Source organism: Pholcus phalangioides, unplaced genomic scaffold (assembly GCF_987345545.1).
Source record: "Pholcus phalangioides strain wild (caught in Gottingen) unplaced genomic scaffold, Ppha-v1.0 ptg000031l_1, whole genome shotgun sequence".
In the NCBI taxonomy this organism is placed as follows: Eukaryota; Metazoa; Arthropoda; class Arachnida; order Araneae; family Pholcidae; genus Pholcus; species Pholcus phalangioides.
The window spans coordinates 1,943,228-1,961,989 of NW_028301621.1; the positions used below are offsets into that span (position 1 = coordinate 1,943,228).

Sequence of the window (18,762 nt, forward strand, 5' to 3'; positions counted from 1 at the left end):
CATATATCAGTAACATGCATATCATACTAGGTTACTTTTACCTCAATATCATTGAAGTAACATAAGAAAAAACAAAATTTAAATTTTTTGATTTAAATCAATGATTTTTTTAAAATCAAGCGATTTAAATCATGATTTTAATCAAGCTGATTTAAATTGGCATACCTCCATGTGGCAGAGTCTGGAACATGATCCAACTCAGAGACACATCGTTCTCATTTATGTAGTCTTTTTAAACTCTCGTCACAGAGAGCAACAATCCTACAAACAGTACAAATATTCAGTCACTACACGTCACTCACTTCACTTCTGAGATATAGATGGCAGCACTGAAAAATCATACACAACACTAGATACACACTCAGACTATTAGGTACACACACTTACACTTCCGGCACAACTCACTAGGTAGTAAATTGCCTATGGCGATAGACCTGAGTTGTCCTCGGTTTGAAGAAGAAGATGAAGTCTTTTTAAACAGAATTTTTTTATTTACTCACACTCTTGCTAATCATGTAATGCCTCTACGTGCAATGAGTCAACATTCTTTAAACATGCCATCTCAAGCTGGCATGTATGTTACTATTCATTCATACAATGTATATATATTTCTTAATTTGCATTTAAAATGACATTCACTTCTGGATTTCTTTTTTTATATGAGAGATTCTACCTTGATTAAAAAGTAGATAACAGTATATATAAACCCACCTCCTTTAGACACTAGACATGTGATGTTAGACTGCAACAGAAGCCTGCCAGTTCTGTCTGTTTGTAATAATGTAATAGTAGTTTAGGAACAACTCTTAAAGAGATGTTGCGAGTCATCAGTCTTGGTAGTCCATAAGAATTTATCCATTCTTTATTCAGTCTGTCACACACTGATTTTCCAACTCCAAGGCTCATTTAAAAAAGCCTCTCCATGCAGAGCAATCAGGCCTATTTAAAATTCAAGCAGGCAAAATAAATACAAATACAACGCCACAACAGACAAAATGCCCAACGAGGTGGCTGAGAAAAAGATGCCCATAACAAATATGGATGTTATATATTTCAAAAATACAGCAACCCAATTAAAAACACAATCAAAAAATTATAAACAATATATACACATTATAAAATACCATATAATGCCCATAATGTATTTATGGTTGTCTTAATGTCAAATAGGTTGCTAGTTGTTTGCCTACAAATTTGGAAGACAGCAGCACTTCTAAAAAACACATGATATGCATTCCTCAGAAACAAAATTCACGTTAGGCACTCAACACATACATGGCACATTCTGACATTCATCAATTCGTCAGAAGTTCATCAGACAAATGTTTATTAAATGCATGGGCAGCTTAGTAGTCGGTCGTATGTCCCCTATTGGAAAGAATGATTAAAATTGTTGATTATGATAAACCACAGGGAATATATGAAATGGGGGCACAGTAGCCCAGGTCAGTAAGATACTCGCCTTAAGTACCAAAGGATGTTTAGAGGTGTCATGAGTTCGATACCCTGTTCATCCTTGTCAGAAACTTTCTTTACACGGGAACAACAGATACGCAACATGGCTACAGAAAAAGATTGCTACCATAGGGAGTCTCACACACAGGGGTTAGCGAACCAACATCTTGGTCAGTATAAAAAAAGAATGTCATTCGGAACCACCAATAACTTGTAGGTCCCGGTATAATTAGACCTCTTGTGCAGAAAATGACTGTGATATGACAAAAATGATCAAATGAGTATATGAAATAAAAATCAGTAGAACCTCTCAATAGCAGACACTCATGGGACGAAATTTTGTGTAGTGACAAAAAAGTTCTGTTATTGAATACTAAAATACATTGTGGGGGGGGGGGCACATCCACATAATTAAAAATAGTTTCTGTTAACAGGAGGTGACAGAGTATAAGCCAAGGCTGCAACTGGAAAGGGGGAAGGTTGCAGGCAGCTCTGCTGTCCCTGGCGCTAAACCATAGGAGGTGCCGAATTTACCCTTAACTGCTCCTTCTACATTACATAGGGTGCCAAAATTTGTGTTTGTTCCGGCTGACAAAGTATCTAGTTGCAGCCCTGGTGTATGTTATTTGAGGTTCCACTATAGCAGTAATTCAAGTGATGTTTTGAATTATCACCTAGAAATGGATGGTTTTTGTTTAGTCAAAATGGTTGATTTTGTTAGTCAAAGTTGCAAAACATTTGCTTTCAGAGTTGTCAATTGTTACGGATGGTGCATAGTTTCTAAGAACGGCCGCAATAAACTACAAAGCTACAGGAGACACTCTGAATGCTTCGGAAATCAGTTTTAAAAAAAATCGGGTCTGAGTTCCTTGTGGTGGTTTACTTATTTTTATTATTTATCATCAGTCTTTACCATAACGATGAATTCGTATACGCATATGAGGGAGTTCGAGTGAGCCGATTTATTTTGTCTGTGTGCAGAAGGCAATCTGTAAAGATGTTGTCTAAACTCGCCACTCTACTCTATGCCCAAATGCGCAAAAACCTGTTTTCCGTCAAAGCCACACCACATCAACCCCCAAAGCAGAATATGCAAAAATCTGCAACGTACGTCGCAGAACAATTAGCGCTACTGCAGAACAATTTGGAAGAATTTTAAGAAAAAGTGCAAAAAAAAAAAAAAACACTATTACATGTATAGGGGTTTTTACTGCAGAACATTTCCAGTCAGCTGAGGGCTCGTCGCAGAACAGTGCTAAACATTCTGCTTTGGGGACATCAGCACTGTCTATAGTAGGAAGCCTCTGCACGAAACTCGTGACGTCACTGAAATTGTCTATTTCACCTATAGTCATTGGATATACTGCAAAAAAAGGAAAGATTTCGCATACATTGGCCTTATATATCCAATAGCTACAAGTGAAATGAATGACTTCAGTGTCATCAAAGCTTCACGCAGAGGCTTTCTGCTATAGAAGGTGTTACCCAGACTGTGGGCTAAAAACAGGTTTAGCATGGCAGGTCCGACCCAGCTTCATTTGCATAGTGCATAGTTGAGCTCTTGGAACTTGTGTCTGAAAGAATGGTCATAGGAGCTCTGATACGAAGAAAACGGGGAGGGGGGTATAGGGTTGCTAGATGTCCGTATGCAGGTTGGGATTGCATTGAATATTCATGAATTATTAAGGGACTCAGTGGCCCCTCGGAAAATTGCTTCGAGAGGCTTGAGCCTTCTAGGTTCCAGCATCAATGTGGTGCTGTATTTAATGAACTTTCAATTAAAATTAAAAAATAAATAAATTTCTGAGTGCTTATTTTTTATTGCACTGTGATTATGATTATGTTGTCCTAGAGGAGTACCTCCCCCCCCCCATGGCAAAGCTGAACATTCATAACTACTGACAAGCTTTAAGCCAATGGTGGCATGTATGTGTTTTTGATGTAAATTTGCCTTTTTATTGCCATAACCATGTTTTTATTTTTCAAGTTTTTATATAAAGTTTTGGACACACAGTATTTAACTATATAAATGCAGTCCTGAAAAATATATTTTATTTCTGCTTTTCCCCCTTTTTAAAGATTCACCCGATAGAAAAGCCTACAAAACTGGGAACGAGTGAAGATCTGTCACCTTTTGTTGGTGTAACTGTTGTGTTGCAAAAAGTGAGTTTTTTTTTTTGTTATTTTGAATGTAAAAGATTCATTATCCATTTTGATTTTCCCATGCTGCATCTGTTTATATAGAAAAAAAATTTACAGTAAAACTATAAACATGTAAAACAATGAATGTGAATTGATATTGCAGTGCAAATAAAGCGACTTATTCTTGCCTTTTCTCTCGTATATGAAGATGGATGATAGGGTGCCTTCAAAAAATTCTAAAATTACTTCCAATGGTTATGATCAAGGTGAAAAGGATTGTGATTCTGGTCTTTCTCGATTCCCGGATAATGGCATTGGTAAAGACATCACACTGTGTAAAGAGGTAAACGGAAATGGAACCAATGGTTATAAGGAATCAAATGGTATGTATTGAAGAAAACTTGAATACACAGTGTAATTTGAATATATGTAAACCTCATGAATTAACAGTATAGGTACCAAAAGACAGGTTGTGAAGTGTAGAATTATTGGCATAATCGTGAAATATGGAAACAATTCTGTGGTGGATACATGATTAGGAGAGGAAAGTAAAAAAAATCTTATTGTAAATTTTTTTTTTTTTAAATCTTACTGAATTTTTTTTTACAATTACTCCTTATTCACATTGAGCTTATTATGTAGTCAGGTGCTCGAACATGAACTCCCTCCAGAGTGCATTTGATTGCAATAAATTCTAGTTTCCTGTGCATCACTTTCGTATTTTGATGAATCATAAAAAAAGTTCAGTATTTTTGGAGGCAGAAACAGGCTTGATTCGCACGGATCATTTGAATTTTGAAAACAGTGATAAACAATACAAGTTAAATTTTGCTTGTTGTGTAAATAAAATTTGTGCAACCACCTTATTTACTTTCATGGTAATTTTTTTTTTCATTTCAGGATCCATAAACAATCCTGCAAGGACTATGCCTCAAAGGCAGAGCTCAGTGTCAAGCAGCAGGGCTGAGACTCCGTTGGTGCAGAATAGTGTCGGGAGCTTCGCACAAAACCATGGGAGAGATTGCTTGTCTGGGAACAAAGGTGAAAATAAGAATTCCCTGATTAGGAACTCTGGTGGTGGAGGCAGTGGCAATGTTTGTGGAGTATCAAAGAACAGCAATGTACCGCATCATTTTTGTTTTACTTTGGACATTTGCAATTTTCGTGCCTCTCGCTTAGATCAACCCGTGAATGTGTTTATTAGGTACTTTGCATAATTCCGTTTTGCTTATCGCTTTTTTCTCATTTGTAGTTCCTGAAGTTTTAGTGAGACTTCTTAATTTTTAGACATTAAGCCTAACCTGTGTGTTTTGTATTTTTAGTCATTGTGATAACTTGTAACTTCATTGAACATCATTTAGTCTTATTATAACCAGTACTGCTTTTTTTGGTAGCTGCTAAAAATATTGCAAATCTGCTTATAAAGATCCATTTAGAAAACTAGACACATCAAACACTAGCAAAATTAAAAAAAAAAAATGTGTATTGGTTTATACAGTAGTTCCTTTGCATTGAATGATAGTTGCAATATTATTATCATTGCAGTATTCTCTAACTGATTCAGGATGAAGATGCCATTTTATATTTTTGACACTTCTATATATACAAGATGCATATGTAACATAGGGTGCATGGGGCATTTTACTGGCGAATCATTGATCCTAGAGGCATACTTCCAATTAGAAAAGTTTCCAAACAACGTACAGTTCTCAGATATGTCATTCATGGTGCAAGGGGTTTTAGAATTATTAAAATAAAATTAATTTTTTATATGGACACCCTGTGCTCAAAAACCAAAAAAAAAAAAAAACCAATTAGAAAGTTGTTGCCCTGTATCTCCTGATCCCAACAAAAAAATTCCACATTTCTAAGTGATATTCACTGAGATATTTGAATTCGAAAAACTGGGTAAAGTTGGGAAAAAGCTTGTAGCTTCGTAGGGTTGAAACTACTAAATTTATTTTCAAGAAGGGACTAGAAATTTACATCATGGGGAAAAATCCTGCCTACAACAAAACATACACCGCGTGGACAACATCGCAGCAACAACTTCCTCGTTCGAACTACTCTCGAACACGACTGCCGCGAGAGCGAATCTTGGGCACGCCACCTATATTAACGGATATGGCCGGTCTTGACCGTCACAAGCTTTAAATGTGGATAACCTGTTTTACCCACATTTAATGCTGTTTTTTTACAACTTCCTTCTGTTTTTCAAATCTGAATATTTCAGCAAATATTGCACTTAAAAACATGGAGGTTTTTTTTGTTGGCATTATCAAAAACTTTCTAATTGGGTTCTTGAGCTTTTCATAAAAAGTGAACATTTTTATTTTAATAACTATATAACCGCTCGCAACATGAATGACGCATATGAGTTCTACATGTTACTTGGATACTTTTACCTAATTAGAGGTATGCTCCCCCAGGATCAAGGGTTCGCCAGCAAAGTGAAATGCGCCCTGTATATGTAATAATCTAATTGGTATATACATCTCCATACAACAATATTTAGGGAGAATAAGAGAAAAAAATCATTTTATTGTGATATCAAGAGGCTTTATGTTGGGAAGCTGGTGCAAAATACTGATATTAATAAATGTCTTATGGAAGCAAAAACTACCCATTTGTTTAAGAATAGGAGTTACGGGTCACGTTATAAAAAATAATTCAATATTTTACACTCTATTTCGAGAATATTTATCCTCCACCTGGGAAAGGGGGTTATTGCATAAAAAAATTCTAACTGGGCATGTATTTTTTTCAATCGCATTGTCGCAATCGCTGTGATGCATAAAATATTGATTCCGGCATGTTGGGCGTGTAAATTTCTGGAGATTTGTCATCCTTGGTACTTAGTTCAAAGTTTTATTGTGTTATAGCTCTAAAGCATCTAACATGGACCTAACCCATGGCCTGCATGATTCTCTGGACATGCATCAATCCAGCCCTACAAATAGAGATGGGACAAATATTCAGTTCGGCCGAATACCTAAGCAATATTCGTTCACGACAGTATCAAATCTAAGCACAACATACTAATAACACCAGGTACCAATTAGATGCCCGAGTGGCGCAATGGTAAAGATGCTCGTCTTCCAACATGAAGGTTACCATCAAGGTCCATGGGTTCGAATCTGGGCATAGAACATCAGAAGCAAGTTCTTTACCTACCGAGCCTAGGGTGACCACCGATGGATGGAGCCTTCATTTCCCACCCGACTCCACTGGTTGGAAATTGCCGTATGGCAATATGTGACCGGAGTTGGTGTGCGGTGAAGTAGGTACCAATTAGAGATGGACACATATTCTGCCCTTTCGCCAAATATTCGGTTCGGCTGAATAATGCTTTGGTATTCATCCAAATATCTGTGTAAATCTTACCACAACAAACTAATTTTAAAAAATTATATTAATTGGAATGTTTTGCATAAATTAACAATTTACTGATTATATTTTATTGTGTGCAAGAGGTTATATCAGGGTGAATTCCTAGGAGACGTAAAACACGAAGCTGAAAATAGAATCCTACTGCAATAAGATGGAAGTGAGCATGAATTATGCAAATTCACTAACTGAAAAATGTACCTAGACAAGAAACGTTTTGAGCTACTGAGAGGTGCAAAGAACATCTAGAGAGGAAAAATAAGTCATAAATTTTATGATGCATTATAATACTTGAGAGTAAATATTGGTTGACATTTTCTTAATTAGATGTAATATTTTAACAAGTATTGGGAAAAAAAAAAATTGATTCTTTAAGCACAGTGATACCTCGGCTAACGAATGCCTTGGCTTACGAATTTTTGCGCTGATGAAGATTTTTTTGTGATTTTCCTACTTCGACGAACAAACATTTTCGATGATATGTATGCATGCACTAACATAAAAATATTCTTGTCGTGAGCTGAATTTTCACACCAATTATCAGAATTACTGTTACTGGAGCTCAGTTAACTCCTCAGAATATTTTTTTCATATGTACCTACGCTTCTTTTTCTGAAAGTCTTTGAACCATTTCATATGAAATGAAAGGTTCAGCCTTTATTTAAATAGAAAATACATTGAAAGGAATAAAAGGTAGGCCATGTGTTTTCAGAGCACACATTCTTTCAGTGCGAGACTCATCAAGCTGAACAGTCTGGGAGGTTATCTTTTCCATCTACATGTACCACACTCAGAAATGAGCTGACCAAATCAGAAGTGGATGGGGATACTTATGAACTTGATTGGGTTGTGTCAACATGAGCTTTAGTAGACTAAAGCTGGTGTTGGTTGTGTTACATGATGAAAAATAAAAAGATCAGCATCTCTCATCTTCGTGTACATTATCATTTATACAATTTTGAAGCTATTCATTTTAGCCTACAATCAGTTTGTCTTTTGTTATTATAGCTTTTGTCATTATAGCATGCCTTTGGTGTTTTCAAAAACTTATCTTTAAATTTTTGGCAGAAGCTAGAATGAATCAAACGATTTTCCATAGAAACCTATGGGGAACCACGTTCAGCTAATGAAGTGATTCTGTAACAAATCATCTTCATTATCGTTGCTGAGGTATCATTAATATTAAAATACAATATATCATTATTAAATTTGATTGTCAGTATCATGGCAACAAAAATCTTTTGGTTACCAGTTTTTAATATTTATTTAAATAAAAAATTGATATTAAAATAAAATTAATTAAAATAATGAATGCAATCAATCATTTGAAATTACCAATAATTTTATTTTCACTTAAAAATGGCAATTTATTTTATTATCTTTATGACTTTTAAGAAAATTGATATTCGGTTGACAAATATTCAATATTTGGCCAAGACATTAGCTGAATATTTGGTATTCGACCAAATCACTATTTGTCCCTTCCCTACCTACAAACAATTTTAAAAACTAATATTAACCATATTAGATACTAATACTTAACACAAATCCAACATTAATACATATAATACTAATATTTTATACAGTAAAACCCATCTTCAACGAAATTGCGAGAGACCAAGATTTTTCCCATTGAACACAGGTTTCCGCTTAATAAAGGTTGAATTGATGTAATGTGTAAAATTGTGTAATGATCTTGTGTGCAATAAAAATAAAATAATAAATTAATTGACGATAATGCAAATAATTTAAATTTAGATAAAGTAAATAATTTAAATTTAGATAAAGTAAATAAATCGTCTATAATTACTAAATACTGTATTTAGATTTTGACCGCTTCTGTATAAAATTCCAACCTACACTGTTTTTCTTCTAAAATAACATTTACGTGTTTTTGTCACCACCTAAACTTTTCCACTCCCTCCCCCCGAATTTTGTCACCAGGGCAGTTGCTCTTTGCCTCTCTCTAATTAATTCCGGTCCTGCTCAGAATTGCAATCGTGAAATGTACACAGCTTACATACAATTTTGTAGTAAGTCTTGCATATCATTTAGAAATTTAACCCTTACACTGATTTCTCCCGTGAAATAGCCTGCTTGTTTGGAACATTTTGTTAAAATTTCAGAAAGTAACTGCTTTACTACTTATGGTTTATTGAAACCACAGTATCAAGTACAGAAATGAACTCACATTTGCAAGCATAGGTTACGTAAAAAATTTGGTGTACCACTTTAAAATTTTGTATGATTCCCTTTGGTTTACTGGTCATCGAACAGTTTTATGTGAAATTTTCCCATTTAATTGGTACAATTTTCCTTTCCGTTTCTGCGTTAGACAGGTTCTGTTTAATTCAGGTTATTAGTATGTATTCTGGCATTGAAATCACGGGACCACAATTTTTTTCTTTTGTAGACAGGTTTCTGGTTAATACAGGTTCTGCTAAAAACAGGTTTTACAGTATTTAAAACTTTTTATTTTTTTTATTTATTTATTTTTTTTTTTTTTTGCCACCAAATAGAAGAGGGAAAAGAGCTTTGCTCTTTTTTTGTCAATTTAGAAAAATAAATTTTTCTTCAAAGTGCTTGCTTGTATTAGCTAACTGATCACATTCAGTCATCAGCATTTCGAGTGTGGCCGAAAATTTTTTTTCAGTTTTTCCCTGCATCACAAATCATCAGAAAGTGATTCAGCAGGCTCTATGATGGGAGTAGTTCAAGGATTAATTAAAAGCATCCTGGTGATGAGATATAAGTTGAGTCGCATCAACTTACTGATCAGCATTTTATTTGATTGGTGATATGTGTGCAATCAGAATATTGCACTCCACTGTTCTATGATGTATAAATTCTTTTGTACCTGTATGTTAATTAATATTTTTATTTTTGCTGTGATATATGTGAATCTTTTGCAGGTATTCTTACCCATTTTTTGGTACTTCTTCGGCCATACAGACGCAGCCAAATATTGAGATCTCACCAGGGTCTATTGTCAACATTCCAAATGGATTTTGTTCTTTCAATTTTGCTACTTCGTTTGGCTTATTGAAAACAACATTTTGCGAGTAAGAACACTTTCATATTTTGTTGCATTTGATCTGGAAGGGGAAAAAATTACAATTATTTTCATCAACTTAAGACTAATGATAAAAATTATCTATTCCAATCTAACACAAACCCAGTATGTATTAAAATTTTTATCAATGCAGTAGATTTTTGATAATCTGACTCTGCACTAGTCTGGCCCACCCAGTAATTCAGCATTTTTAGGCTGGTTTCCTTCGAGCATATAAGAGGAAAACATGTCCTTGTGCATGTCTGTGAGCAGAAGTTTATATTATCTAAATTGGCTTTTTTTAATTAACTTCCAGTAATCCGGCACACACACACCGTTCTGATATGTGCTGGATTAGCGAGAGTACCTATACCATATTAAGAAAAAAAGGATTTCATTGCTCATGCAATTTGTCGCAGAGAAATAAGGGGGCACATTTGACTCAAGTAAATATAGTAATTTTTATTAAAAAGGAAATTTTATTGCTACCATCATACTATATTTTTACATTTGTGTTGATTTATTGTAAAATATTATTTCCATAAAATTCTGATTCTTGTTCCACGCTTTCAAACAGCTATAATCACAGAAATATTTTAAACAGTAAAATTTGTATCATTTTGTCAACATCATAGTTCTAGAATCCATATCATATTCCAAGCTGAGCGATTGACCAGCCATGACGTGTTATTTTGTTGTGGTAGCATAGAGGGAAATTTGTTGGCCAGATAACTTGTTAATCATATCGACCTTCATTGTTTGCGCATTTTGTTTTGATAATTTTTTCCCATGTGAGGAAGTGTGTAATTATTATTCTTTCTGTTTTTCACGTTATTGATAATTTTTTATTTTCCCCCAAGTGCTTGTCGAAGCATTTTTGAACTTGGACAAAATTTCACGAAACATGATTTGTATCCGCTCTTAAAATGAAGATAAGCACTTTATAATACAAAAGCTTAGTTGTAACAAGCCTTTACTTTTCAATAATTCTCCACTATTCCCCATTTACCTCTTATAGTTTTCAATTCAGATCATAAAGTTTGGAAATTTCATTAAAACTTCCAACTTAAATTAATACACCTGGTTCATAAAGAATTATAAATATTTCCTGAAACTTTGTTTTGCGTTGAAAACCCACATTTTTCTTCATTAAAACAATATCTTTTATTAGCTCGTATATCTTTTAGTTTCTGAACTGCTCATTGCACACTAGGTAATACCAACTTCATCACATCATTTGTGCACTCAACAATCCAACTCTTGAGCAAAAATCAAGAGGTTGCCACATCAATACTGCATGGATAAAAAATCTCTTTTGGTCATTTCAGGTCTCCACTCATTCTGGAGGTCATTCACCATAATAAGCTGGGATATCAGCAAGAAAAGTTGATTGGAACATGTTGTTTGAATCTAGCAAAAGTTCTCGATGCATCGATGACTTCATATGTGGTAAGCAATAAAACAAACACATGTCTGTCGATTGAAAACAAAACTATTGAATTTACAGCCAAATCTCTGAGTAACAAACTTCTGTATAATTATGTTCCAAAATTTTTATTGGAATGCTTACATTTACAGTAATTTTCTCTATGTTCAAAATTATTTCTCAAATTTTCTTAGCTAATTTTTTTTAATTGAACAAAGCAACTTTGTTATGCAAGGACTCAACGTTTTCTGTACAGACTACATTAGTTTGTTTCATAGTTTTTGTTTCTGATTTTCAGAAAATGTTTTCTTCTAGTTCTTATGATTAGTTTCAGTTAACATTGAGTTCTGAACCATTTTTTCAACAGGCTGACAAGAAGCATGGAACTAGACGAATGTCATCTTGCAAAGCATCTGTTATTGATGTGGATGGGTGAGTTTTGATTCACTTTTCAAAATATTTCTACAACAGTAGTTCAGGTCTTCAGAAACCACTTACTAGATTATTTTATTCACAGGCGAGAACTTGGAGAATTGAGTGCAATTATGACTCTAGATGATTTTGGTCCAGCGACGACTCTGTGTGAACGGAACTCTTCTGGCAAATCCAAAACTCCAATCATTCCTCAGGTAAATTGCTGAATATATATAATCAGGTTCCATATAAAATGTAAAATTACGTATAAGGTTGTATTTATATTAGTGTGTTTATGTATAAAGTTTTTACATGAAGTTTCAAACTTCATGTAAAAACTTTAAGAGGAGGTAAAGAATGCAGAGGAAGTTCTACCTCAAAACGAACCATATTCACATGGAAATGCCTGGCTGGAAGCATCTCCTAAAGGTGACAGAAGATGTGTTCGCCAGTAACTTTGAATAATCAATTAGGACTTTCTATCTGTAGAGAACATTTGAGATCATAGTGTACAAAAATGCCTGTTGCTTCTGAAATGAACCTTTTTACAAAAATCACCATTTTTGCTGTGGGTGTCTAAAAGTATTTTCGGAAATTCACTTTGACTAATATATTGCTTGTGTCACACAAAAGCATGTATCACTACTGATAGTAATTTTCACTGTGAGGTCAATTTCAGATGCAAGGGGGTGTTTTCCACACCATGACCTTGGACGCCTGCTAGAGTCCCATGCCTTCTTACGTAAACATGGTTCTGACTTAGTTTCCCCTGTTTATTTTGAAATTAAATTTTTAATATAGTAGGTCCCTCGTGATGCATTCTAGTTAAAATTTGTCCATTACCTTGTCATGTTATGTGATACACTGACTCACATCAGTAATTCATTCCAAAACTAATGACATAAGTCGGGGTAGAGTTATCACAGATAATGCTTCTCTTTTCAAGAAGAGTTAGGTAAAAAAAGGAGGTAAATTTGAAGATCTTTTTCTTTCTTATCTATTCGTCTTTTCGGTACAACTCTCATGGAAAATATCTCAATTCTAAGAACCTGGTGTTTAATGCCTTCAATTTAAGCTTTTCTCAAAATGTCAAATTGTTTTTAGGATGAGACTGTGAACGCAGTGACATAAGTTGGTATTATTGTATACAATGTCTGAAGCGTAAGCAGCACCAATGCGTGAAATTTGTTAAATGGCCATACTTTGGCTGTAACATATACATCATGGCGCCAAAAGTGGATTTCATGCAGGGCTCGACAAATCTTATTGCCCAACATGCCAGGGGGCATGTAAAAATTGCGACCATGCATGTATTTTTTCCAACCACATGCCCGATGTTGGCATATAAAATACTGAATTGGGTGTGCTTATTTGCATGCCTGACTTAGGCCAATGGCTTAGTGCCCACAAAGGTGTTACAGAAATAGTTTTCAGTAAAGTTTTAGACTATTTTTAGAATGAAGGACCGTAATGATAATTGTAAAAAAACAAATTTCAACCCATGGTGTACTATTATAAACACTGTTGTACAAACAATAAAGCAGTTCATTTATAGATAATTGTTTATTCTGCTTGAGCAATTTTTGCTAGAATTATTTTGTTTTTCATGTGATAGAGCAGTGTTTCCCAAAGTGGGCGATGAGACTATTCAGGTGGGCGATAGTGGCTTCAGACAAGATTGGGGGGCTATGAACGAGCATAAGGGGGCGATGGAAGGAGGAGAAGATTTCAAGAACTCGGACCCTATTCCCAAGGGAACCTTTGTAAGTATTCGTGCGTAAAGGAAAAGAAAGCTAATATTGTTGCGCATTGAAGGTGGTATAAAGGAAGTAGTAAAGTGGGTTTTCTTTTTCCCATCTTTCAAGTATATATATTGAATACAACTGTAATTGATGAATGGAGCCTTCTGTACAAGTTTGAACACCATCTGTAGTTGAACCCCCCCCCCCCCCCCCAGTCCTGATTTTGCTCATGGCCTGGTCATTACACTCCCCTTTCAACAAAGACTAAGCCGTGTCTGTTCTTTTGCCAGTCATCACCATAGTGGAAACATCTTGTAATAAATTCGTATAAGCAAGTTCGTAAAGTACTTAAAGCTCTCAGGATAACATCTGTATCGTAAATGTCTGGTATTTCAAAGTATCCCTCAGTGATTGACTACAATGAGATTCTTTTACATCTGGAAAAAGATTGCATAGGGACCGCTTTTGCTATGACATCAGTAGTATGAATAAAAAGGCCAAAGTTGCTAATGAGCCGATTGTACAAGTTAGCGCGGTATATGCTCTGTTCTCAAAAGTGAACAAAATAACATATGTATATGAATTTTAGTGACAAACGAGTGTGAAGAAGCCCAAATATGATTCCTCAACTGAAGGTCAATTTAGTTTGCATTCGAATTTCAAACCTTGCGGTACTTGGTAGTGTTTCCAGTGAATGTTGTGAATCCTATGAATTGCTTATAAATATGAGTAAGAGGCGAGGTACAATATTGAATTTTTGTGTTAAAGAGCCGCGTATCGAAAGTGTTTGTGACGCAACGAATGGTAATCCATCAGATTTAAACATAGAAACCGATTTTGATGACGTACGGAAAGAGGAGAAAACTATACACTCACAGAAGAAAATGTCTGCTAAACCCACACATAAGTACAAAAACATTATTATTTATTTCAAATTTTACTATAATTTAATTTTTTTCTACTGGCAGATTTTCACGACTTTAGTAAGGCACCGGGATAATGTTTTGGATAAAAATTTCACAAATTTGAATATCGGACCTGTATATATATATATATTGCTATACTGCTACATTACATGGCGAAAATCCATTTTCTGCTGTGGCTTCACTCGAAACCTCATAATTTTCTAAAGAAATGCCTGCATTTAGTTGTTATTCAAATTTGTGTCAAATTTACTGAAATAACGCACTGGTAACAAAAAAATGTACGTCTCGTGTGTGTGTGTGTATGTGTGTGAGTGGCTTAATTGATAACTTCAAAACATACTTCATTTTGATGAATTAATTCTTAATGTTTTTTATGAACCCAATGCTGAGAATATCTTCGAATTCAAATCATTCATTGGTGTTATATTTTTGTTTTTTAATATAATATATTAAATTTCTTTTTAATTAAAACAAACAACAAAAATTACAAAAAATATATATTTTATAGAATTACAAACATGAATTACACCATTATTTTTTAAAATAACTATTTTGTTTACGCAGGAACCAACAGTGCTCATAGTAGTATTAGTAAAACACCTCGTAACAACACTGTTGTGCGGAGATATAGTTTACTCTCGTGCATAACACTGCATATGAAATGGATATATTTTCTGGATAAAAATAAAATTATGAGGAACGTGTCTGAAGTTATACCTCGATGAGCATATAAAATTTCGCACTAGTTTTCTGCGATTTCCGTTTAACTTTCTCACCATAAAATTTATATCTTTGGTCACCATGTATGAAACTGGTTTATTCTGTCTGATGTATGACATAACGTACCAGGACTTGACAAATCCAGAAAAAATTAAGAGCCAGATTAATTTCTTTGATCCAAGTACAATATTTCCTCTAATTTTCTGGGATATATTGACTCTCCCCCCCCCCCCCTCATCTCCCGTCCATATTTCTTGACAAGCTAACATAAATTCTAAAAATTTTGTGTTGCCCTCAAACTCCAACTCTGTAATAGCTCATGAAAAATTTTGTGATACTGACTTCTCAGGCAAAACGTGACCATCTGCAAGTTATTTGTCAAGCTCTGTAACATAATAATGTATTGTCAATATTATGGTGTTGATTTAATGTTTTTTGGTTGATATAGGTGGTTTCATATATGTTAATGTATCTTGCAAACTTCTGCAAAAAGAAGGGAGGCAATAATCTACTTAATTTGCAGAGACAGTGTACTTTCTCAAATCCTCTTTTGTAGAAGAACATGCCGTACTGTGGTCTCAGTAAAGTTGAAAGCGGGGCTGTACGCAATTAACAGCACTTACTCCCTCACTCCCAAAACAAATAAAAATTTGAAAGTTAATTGTGAAAACAACGTAAGACTTAAGAGTTCTCAAGATATGCTGATACAACTTTTTTCTTTGATATGAAATGCTTCATTTTTTGAAAGTTGAGAACCAAAAAATTTCTATGGAGAAAGGAAAAATTGCTTTGTTCCCCAACTCACTTAAGTACGTCCAGTTAAGGGTACGTCCATGGTTGAGTGTAATTAATATACGCTTCTTAAAAGTAGTATAGTTCTTAGCGGTCGGCAACCCGCCGATCGTGATTGAGCAGTAGTTCGCGAACTCTATTTCAGTTGACCAAAGACTATATTTTTCTCACGATTTTACTTTGGTGCAATCCTCACAATTAAAATTTAAGAAAGCATAAATATTGTAAACATGCTTGCGAAATCACGCGCGACAATAATCCCATAAAAACAAAAGTAAAATAATATTTTAGTGTGGTATTCCTGGCAGTAAAAAATACAACTTAGCGGAGACTTCTGCCTCATCAGAGTCGATCTCTGATAAGCGAAAAAGCCACAAAATAACATATGTCCCAGTAAATTTGGTCGACCCTAGAGGCGGCTCGAGAAAAAATCTTTACCCGTGCGTAACCTATTTTTGACACCCCAACCCAAATTCTTTTTGATCGACAAAGCTTTTTTTCACCCTTTGATAGTCCGGATTTGGTGTCCCGTACAGCCGAATGACTTAAGAGCCACCCCTGACCGACATCTGTAAGTAAAACAGCTGCTATGTAATCGGACTAACAGAGTTAATTTGCATCAATCACAATTAAAAACATTTTTCAAAATTAATTTAAGCCAAGTGTGGTAGTGGAACTTGAAGGAAAAATAAAAGAGTAATAAGTAATTTAATTTAAATGAATAAGTAATTTAATTTGAATTAATTTGCTTATTAACTAAATTTTGTTATCAATGAAGCATTTATTGTATTAATCGAAATTGAACTCATCAACACCAGTTTTTACTTTATGCTTCATATGGAAGTATGTTCAACCTATAGGTCGAACAGGAAGTAGAAATGATGTTTCCTAATATACGATATTGTAAAAAACTAAGCATGTAAGATATTTAAAATCTAGTTTAAATTGTTTCTGGAATTTTTGTGAGAAGTATTTAATAATGGGGGGGGGGGGGGTTATAAAAATATTGAAAAAATTTATAATGCTACTTCTTTTAATCTTTCGTATTGATCTTACCATCACATACAAAGCAAACTACGAACTAGGTGTGTAATTGAATATTAGTATTTTAGTAAAAACTCAAATTTTTACACATTTATTACAAATATTTCTATACAGTTTACGTAAATCTTATGCACATTTATGTCTTTTTCAGCTTATTTTAGTAATGCAATGGTAGTACCAGTGCCGTCTTGGTGCATGGGCCCTCCCGGGCATGGGTGGAGGGGGGGGGGTGTTAAAGTGCAGATAAGGCCTCGTGAAAATTAGATCTAGTTAAAATTTTCGAAAGTAAGCATGGTAATTGGGAGTTAGGCATTTCTAGTCAGGTAGAGGCCTCTGAAAAATCACTTAGCCCGGAGGCCCATGATGCTCTTAAGACGGCCCTGCGTAGCACAAGGGAAAATTCTATCTTCATTTCTAAACACGATGTTGTCGTGAATAACTGGTTATTTTCTTCTCCAGTAGTTAAGTACATAAATTCATTCAACTATTGCAATTTATACGGTACAATATAATACTCAATTATTTTATTGACGAACACGCATGTAAAAATTCTGAAATCAGTAATTCCATAACTTATGCAATATTAACGAAGGATTTAACAACTGGCTGTTGTGAAGATATATTTTGGAAAGAGGGAAAATTCATGATTGAGAGATTCTGTGCCTCTGTAATCTAGTGGTCTAGGGCGTTCACCCGGAAAGTGAAAGGACGTGGGTTCGATTTCCCGCAGGGGCAGTTGAATTTTCCCTCTTTCCAAAAATATATCTTCGCAACAGCCAGTTGTTAAATCCTTCGTATGGAAGCGGGGAGTGACGTCATCCTTGCATATGCAATATTATACTCGTAGTAGGTGTACAACATTTGACTCCTCTTTTCACAGGTGCAAAATATTTTCTTATGTATGTCATCTTTAGTCAATAAAGATGTACTGTCAAGAGTGTAAAATTAAAAATATTCATCGTAAAATGTTTGTACGTATCATTTAAAAAAGAAAAATAACACATTGAATGAACACGGTTTTAGGATGATACTTAGCCCAGATACTTGGGTATTGTATCAAAGGATTATCAGATGTGTCACGAGTGTTCCATATCCTTGTCAGAATCTTTCCTTACACGTAGGTACAAGAGCAACAACGACGATAAGATGGTTACAGGAAGTCCTTCCCCCTCCGGAGTTTATGCACTTATCTTTCGGCGAAATGAAACCTGTGTCTTCATATGTGTACAAAACAAATGGAATGCCTAGTTTGGAACCGGCAATAAACTGTAGATTCCGGTCTAATTAGTTCCCGTGTGCAGAAAATGGCCACGGTGCAACAAAAATGATCAGGGGTGCACGGTTCATTATAAGAAACTAATTTATATATGCGTAAATTGATTGGTGAATGCCTTGAGCGTTAATAAGAAATCACTGATTAAATTTTATCACATATAGTTTTATCCACTTACTGAATTATATTATTAACAAATTTTAATTGCACAGAAAGTTTTGTTGATTATTTTTTGAAGAATTTAGTTTGGTAATTTGACAGTTTGATATCGGATTTGCAAGTTGATGTTGAGTAGAGAATAAACCCACTTAATGACAATACCCCCTCCTCTCATGCACCCCACCCTCATCCAGAATCGAGGATTGGATTGGATTTTGATTTTTGTGGCG

General features: G+C 34.7%; 1 protein-coding gene across 1 annotated transcript in view; it reads left to right on the top strand.

Annotated features, from left to right (window-relative positions):
* LOC149066984 (centrosomal protein of 120 kDa-like) overlaps nt 1-18,762 on the top strand; it is a 61,540-nt gene that overhangs the window by 23,350 nt on the left and 19,428 nt on the right. Inside the window, exons 7-13 of the mRNA XM_089253042.1 lie at nt 3,535-3,618; nt 3,806-3,980; nt 4,498-4,801; nt 9,897-10,046; nt 11,365-11,485; nt 11,830-11,894; nt 11,980-12,091. Coding sequence (XP_089109168.1) covers nt 3,535-3,618; nt 3,806-3,980; nt 4,498-4,801; nt 9,897-10,046; nt 11,365-11,485; nt 11,830-11,894; nt 11,980-12,091 — 1,011 coding nt within the window. The remainder of the gene's footprint in view (nt 1-3,534; nt 3,619-3,805; nt 3,981-4,497; nt 4,802-9,896; nt 10,047-11,364; nt 11,486-11,829; nt 11,895-11,979; nt 12,092-18,762) is intronic.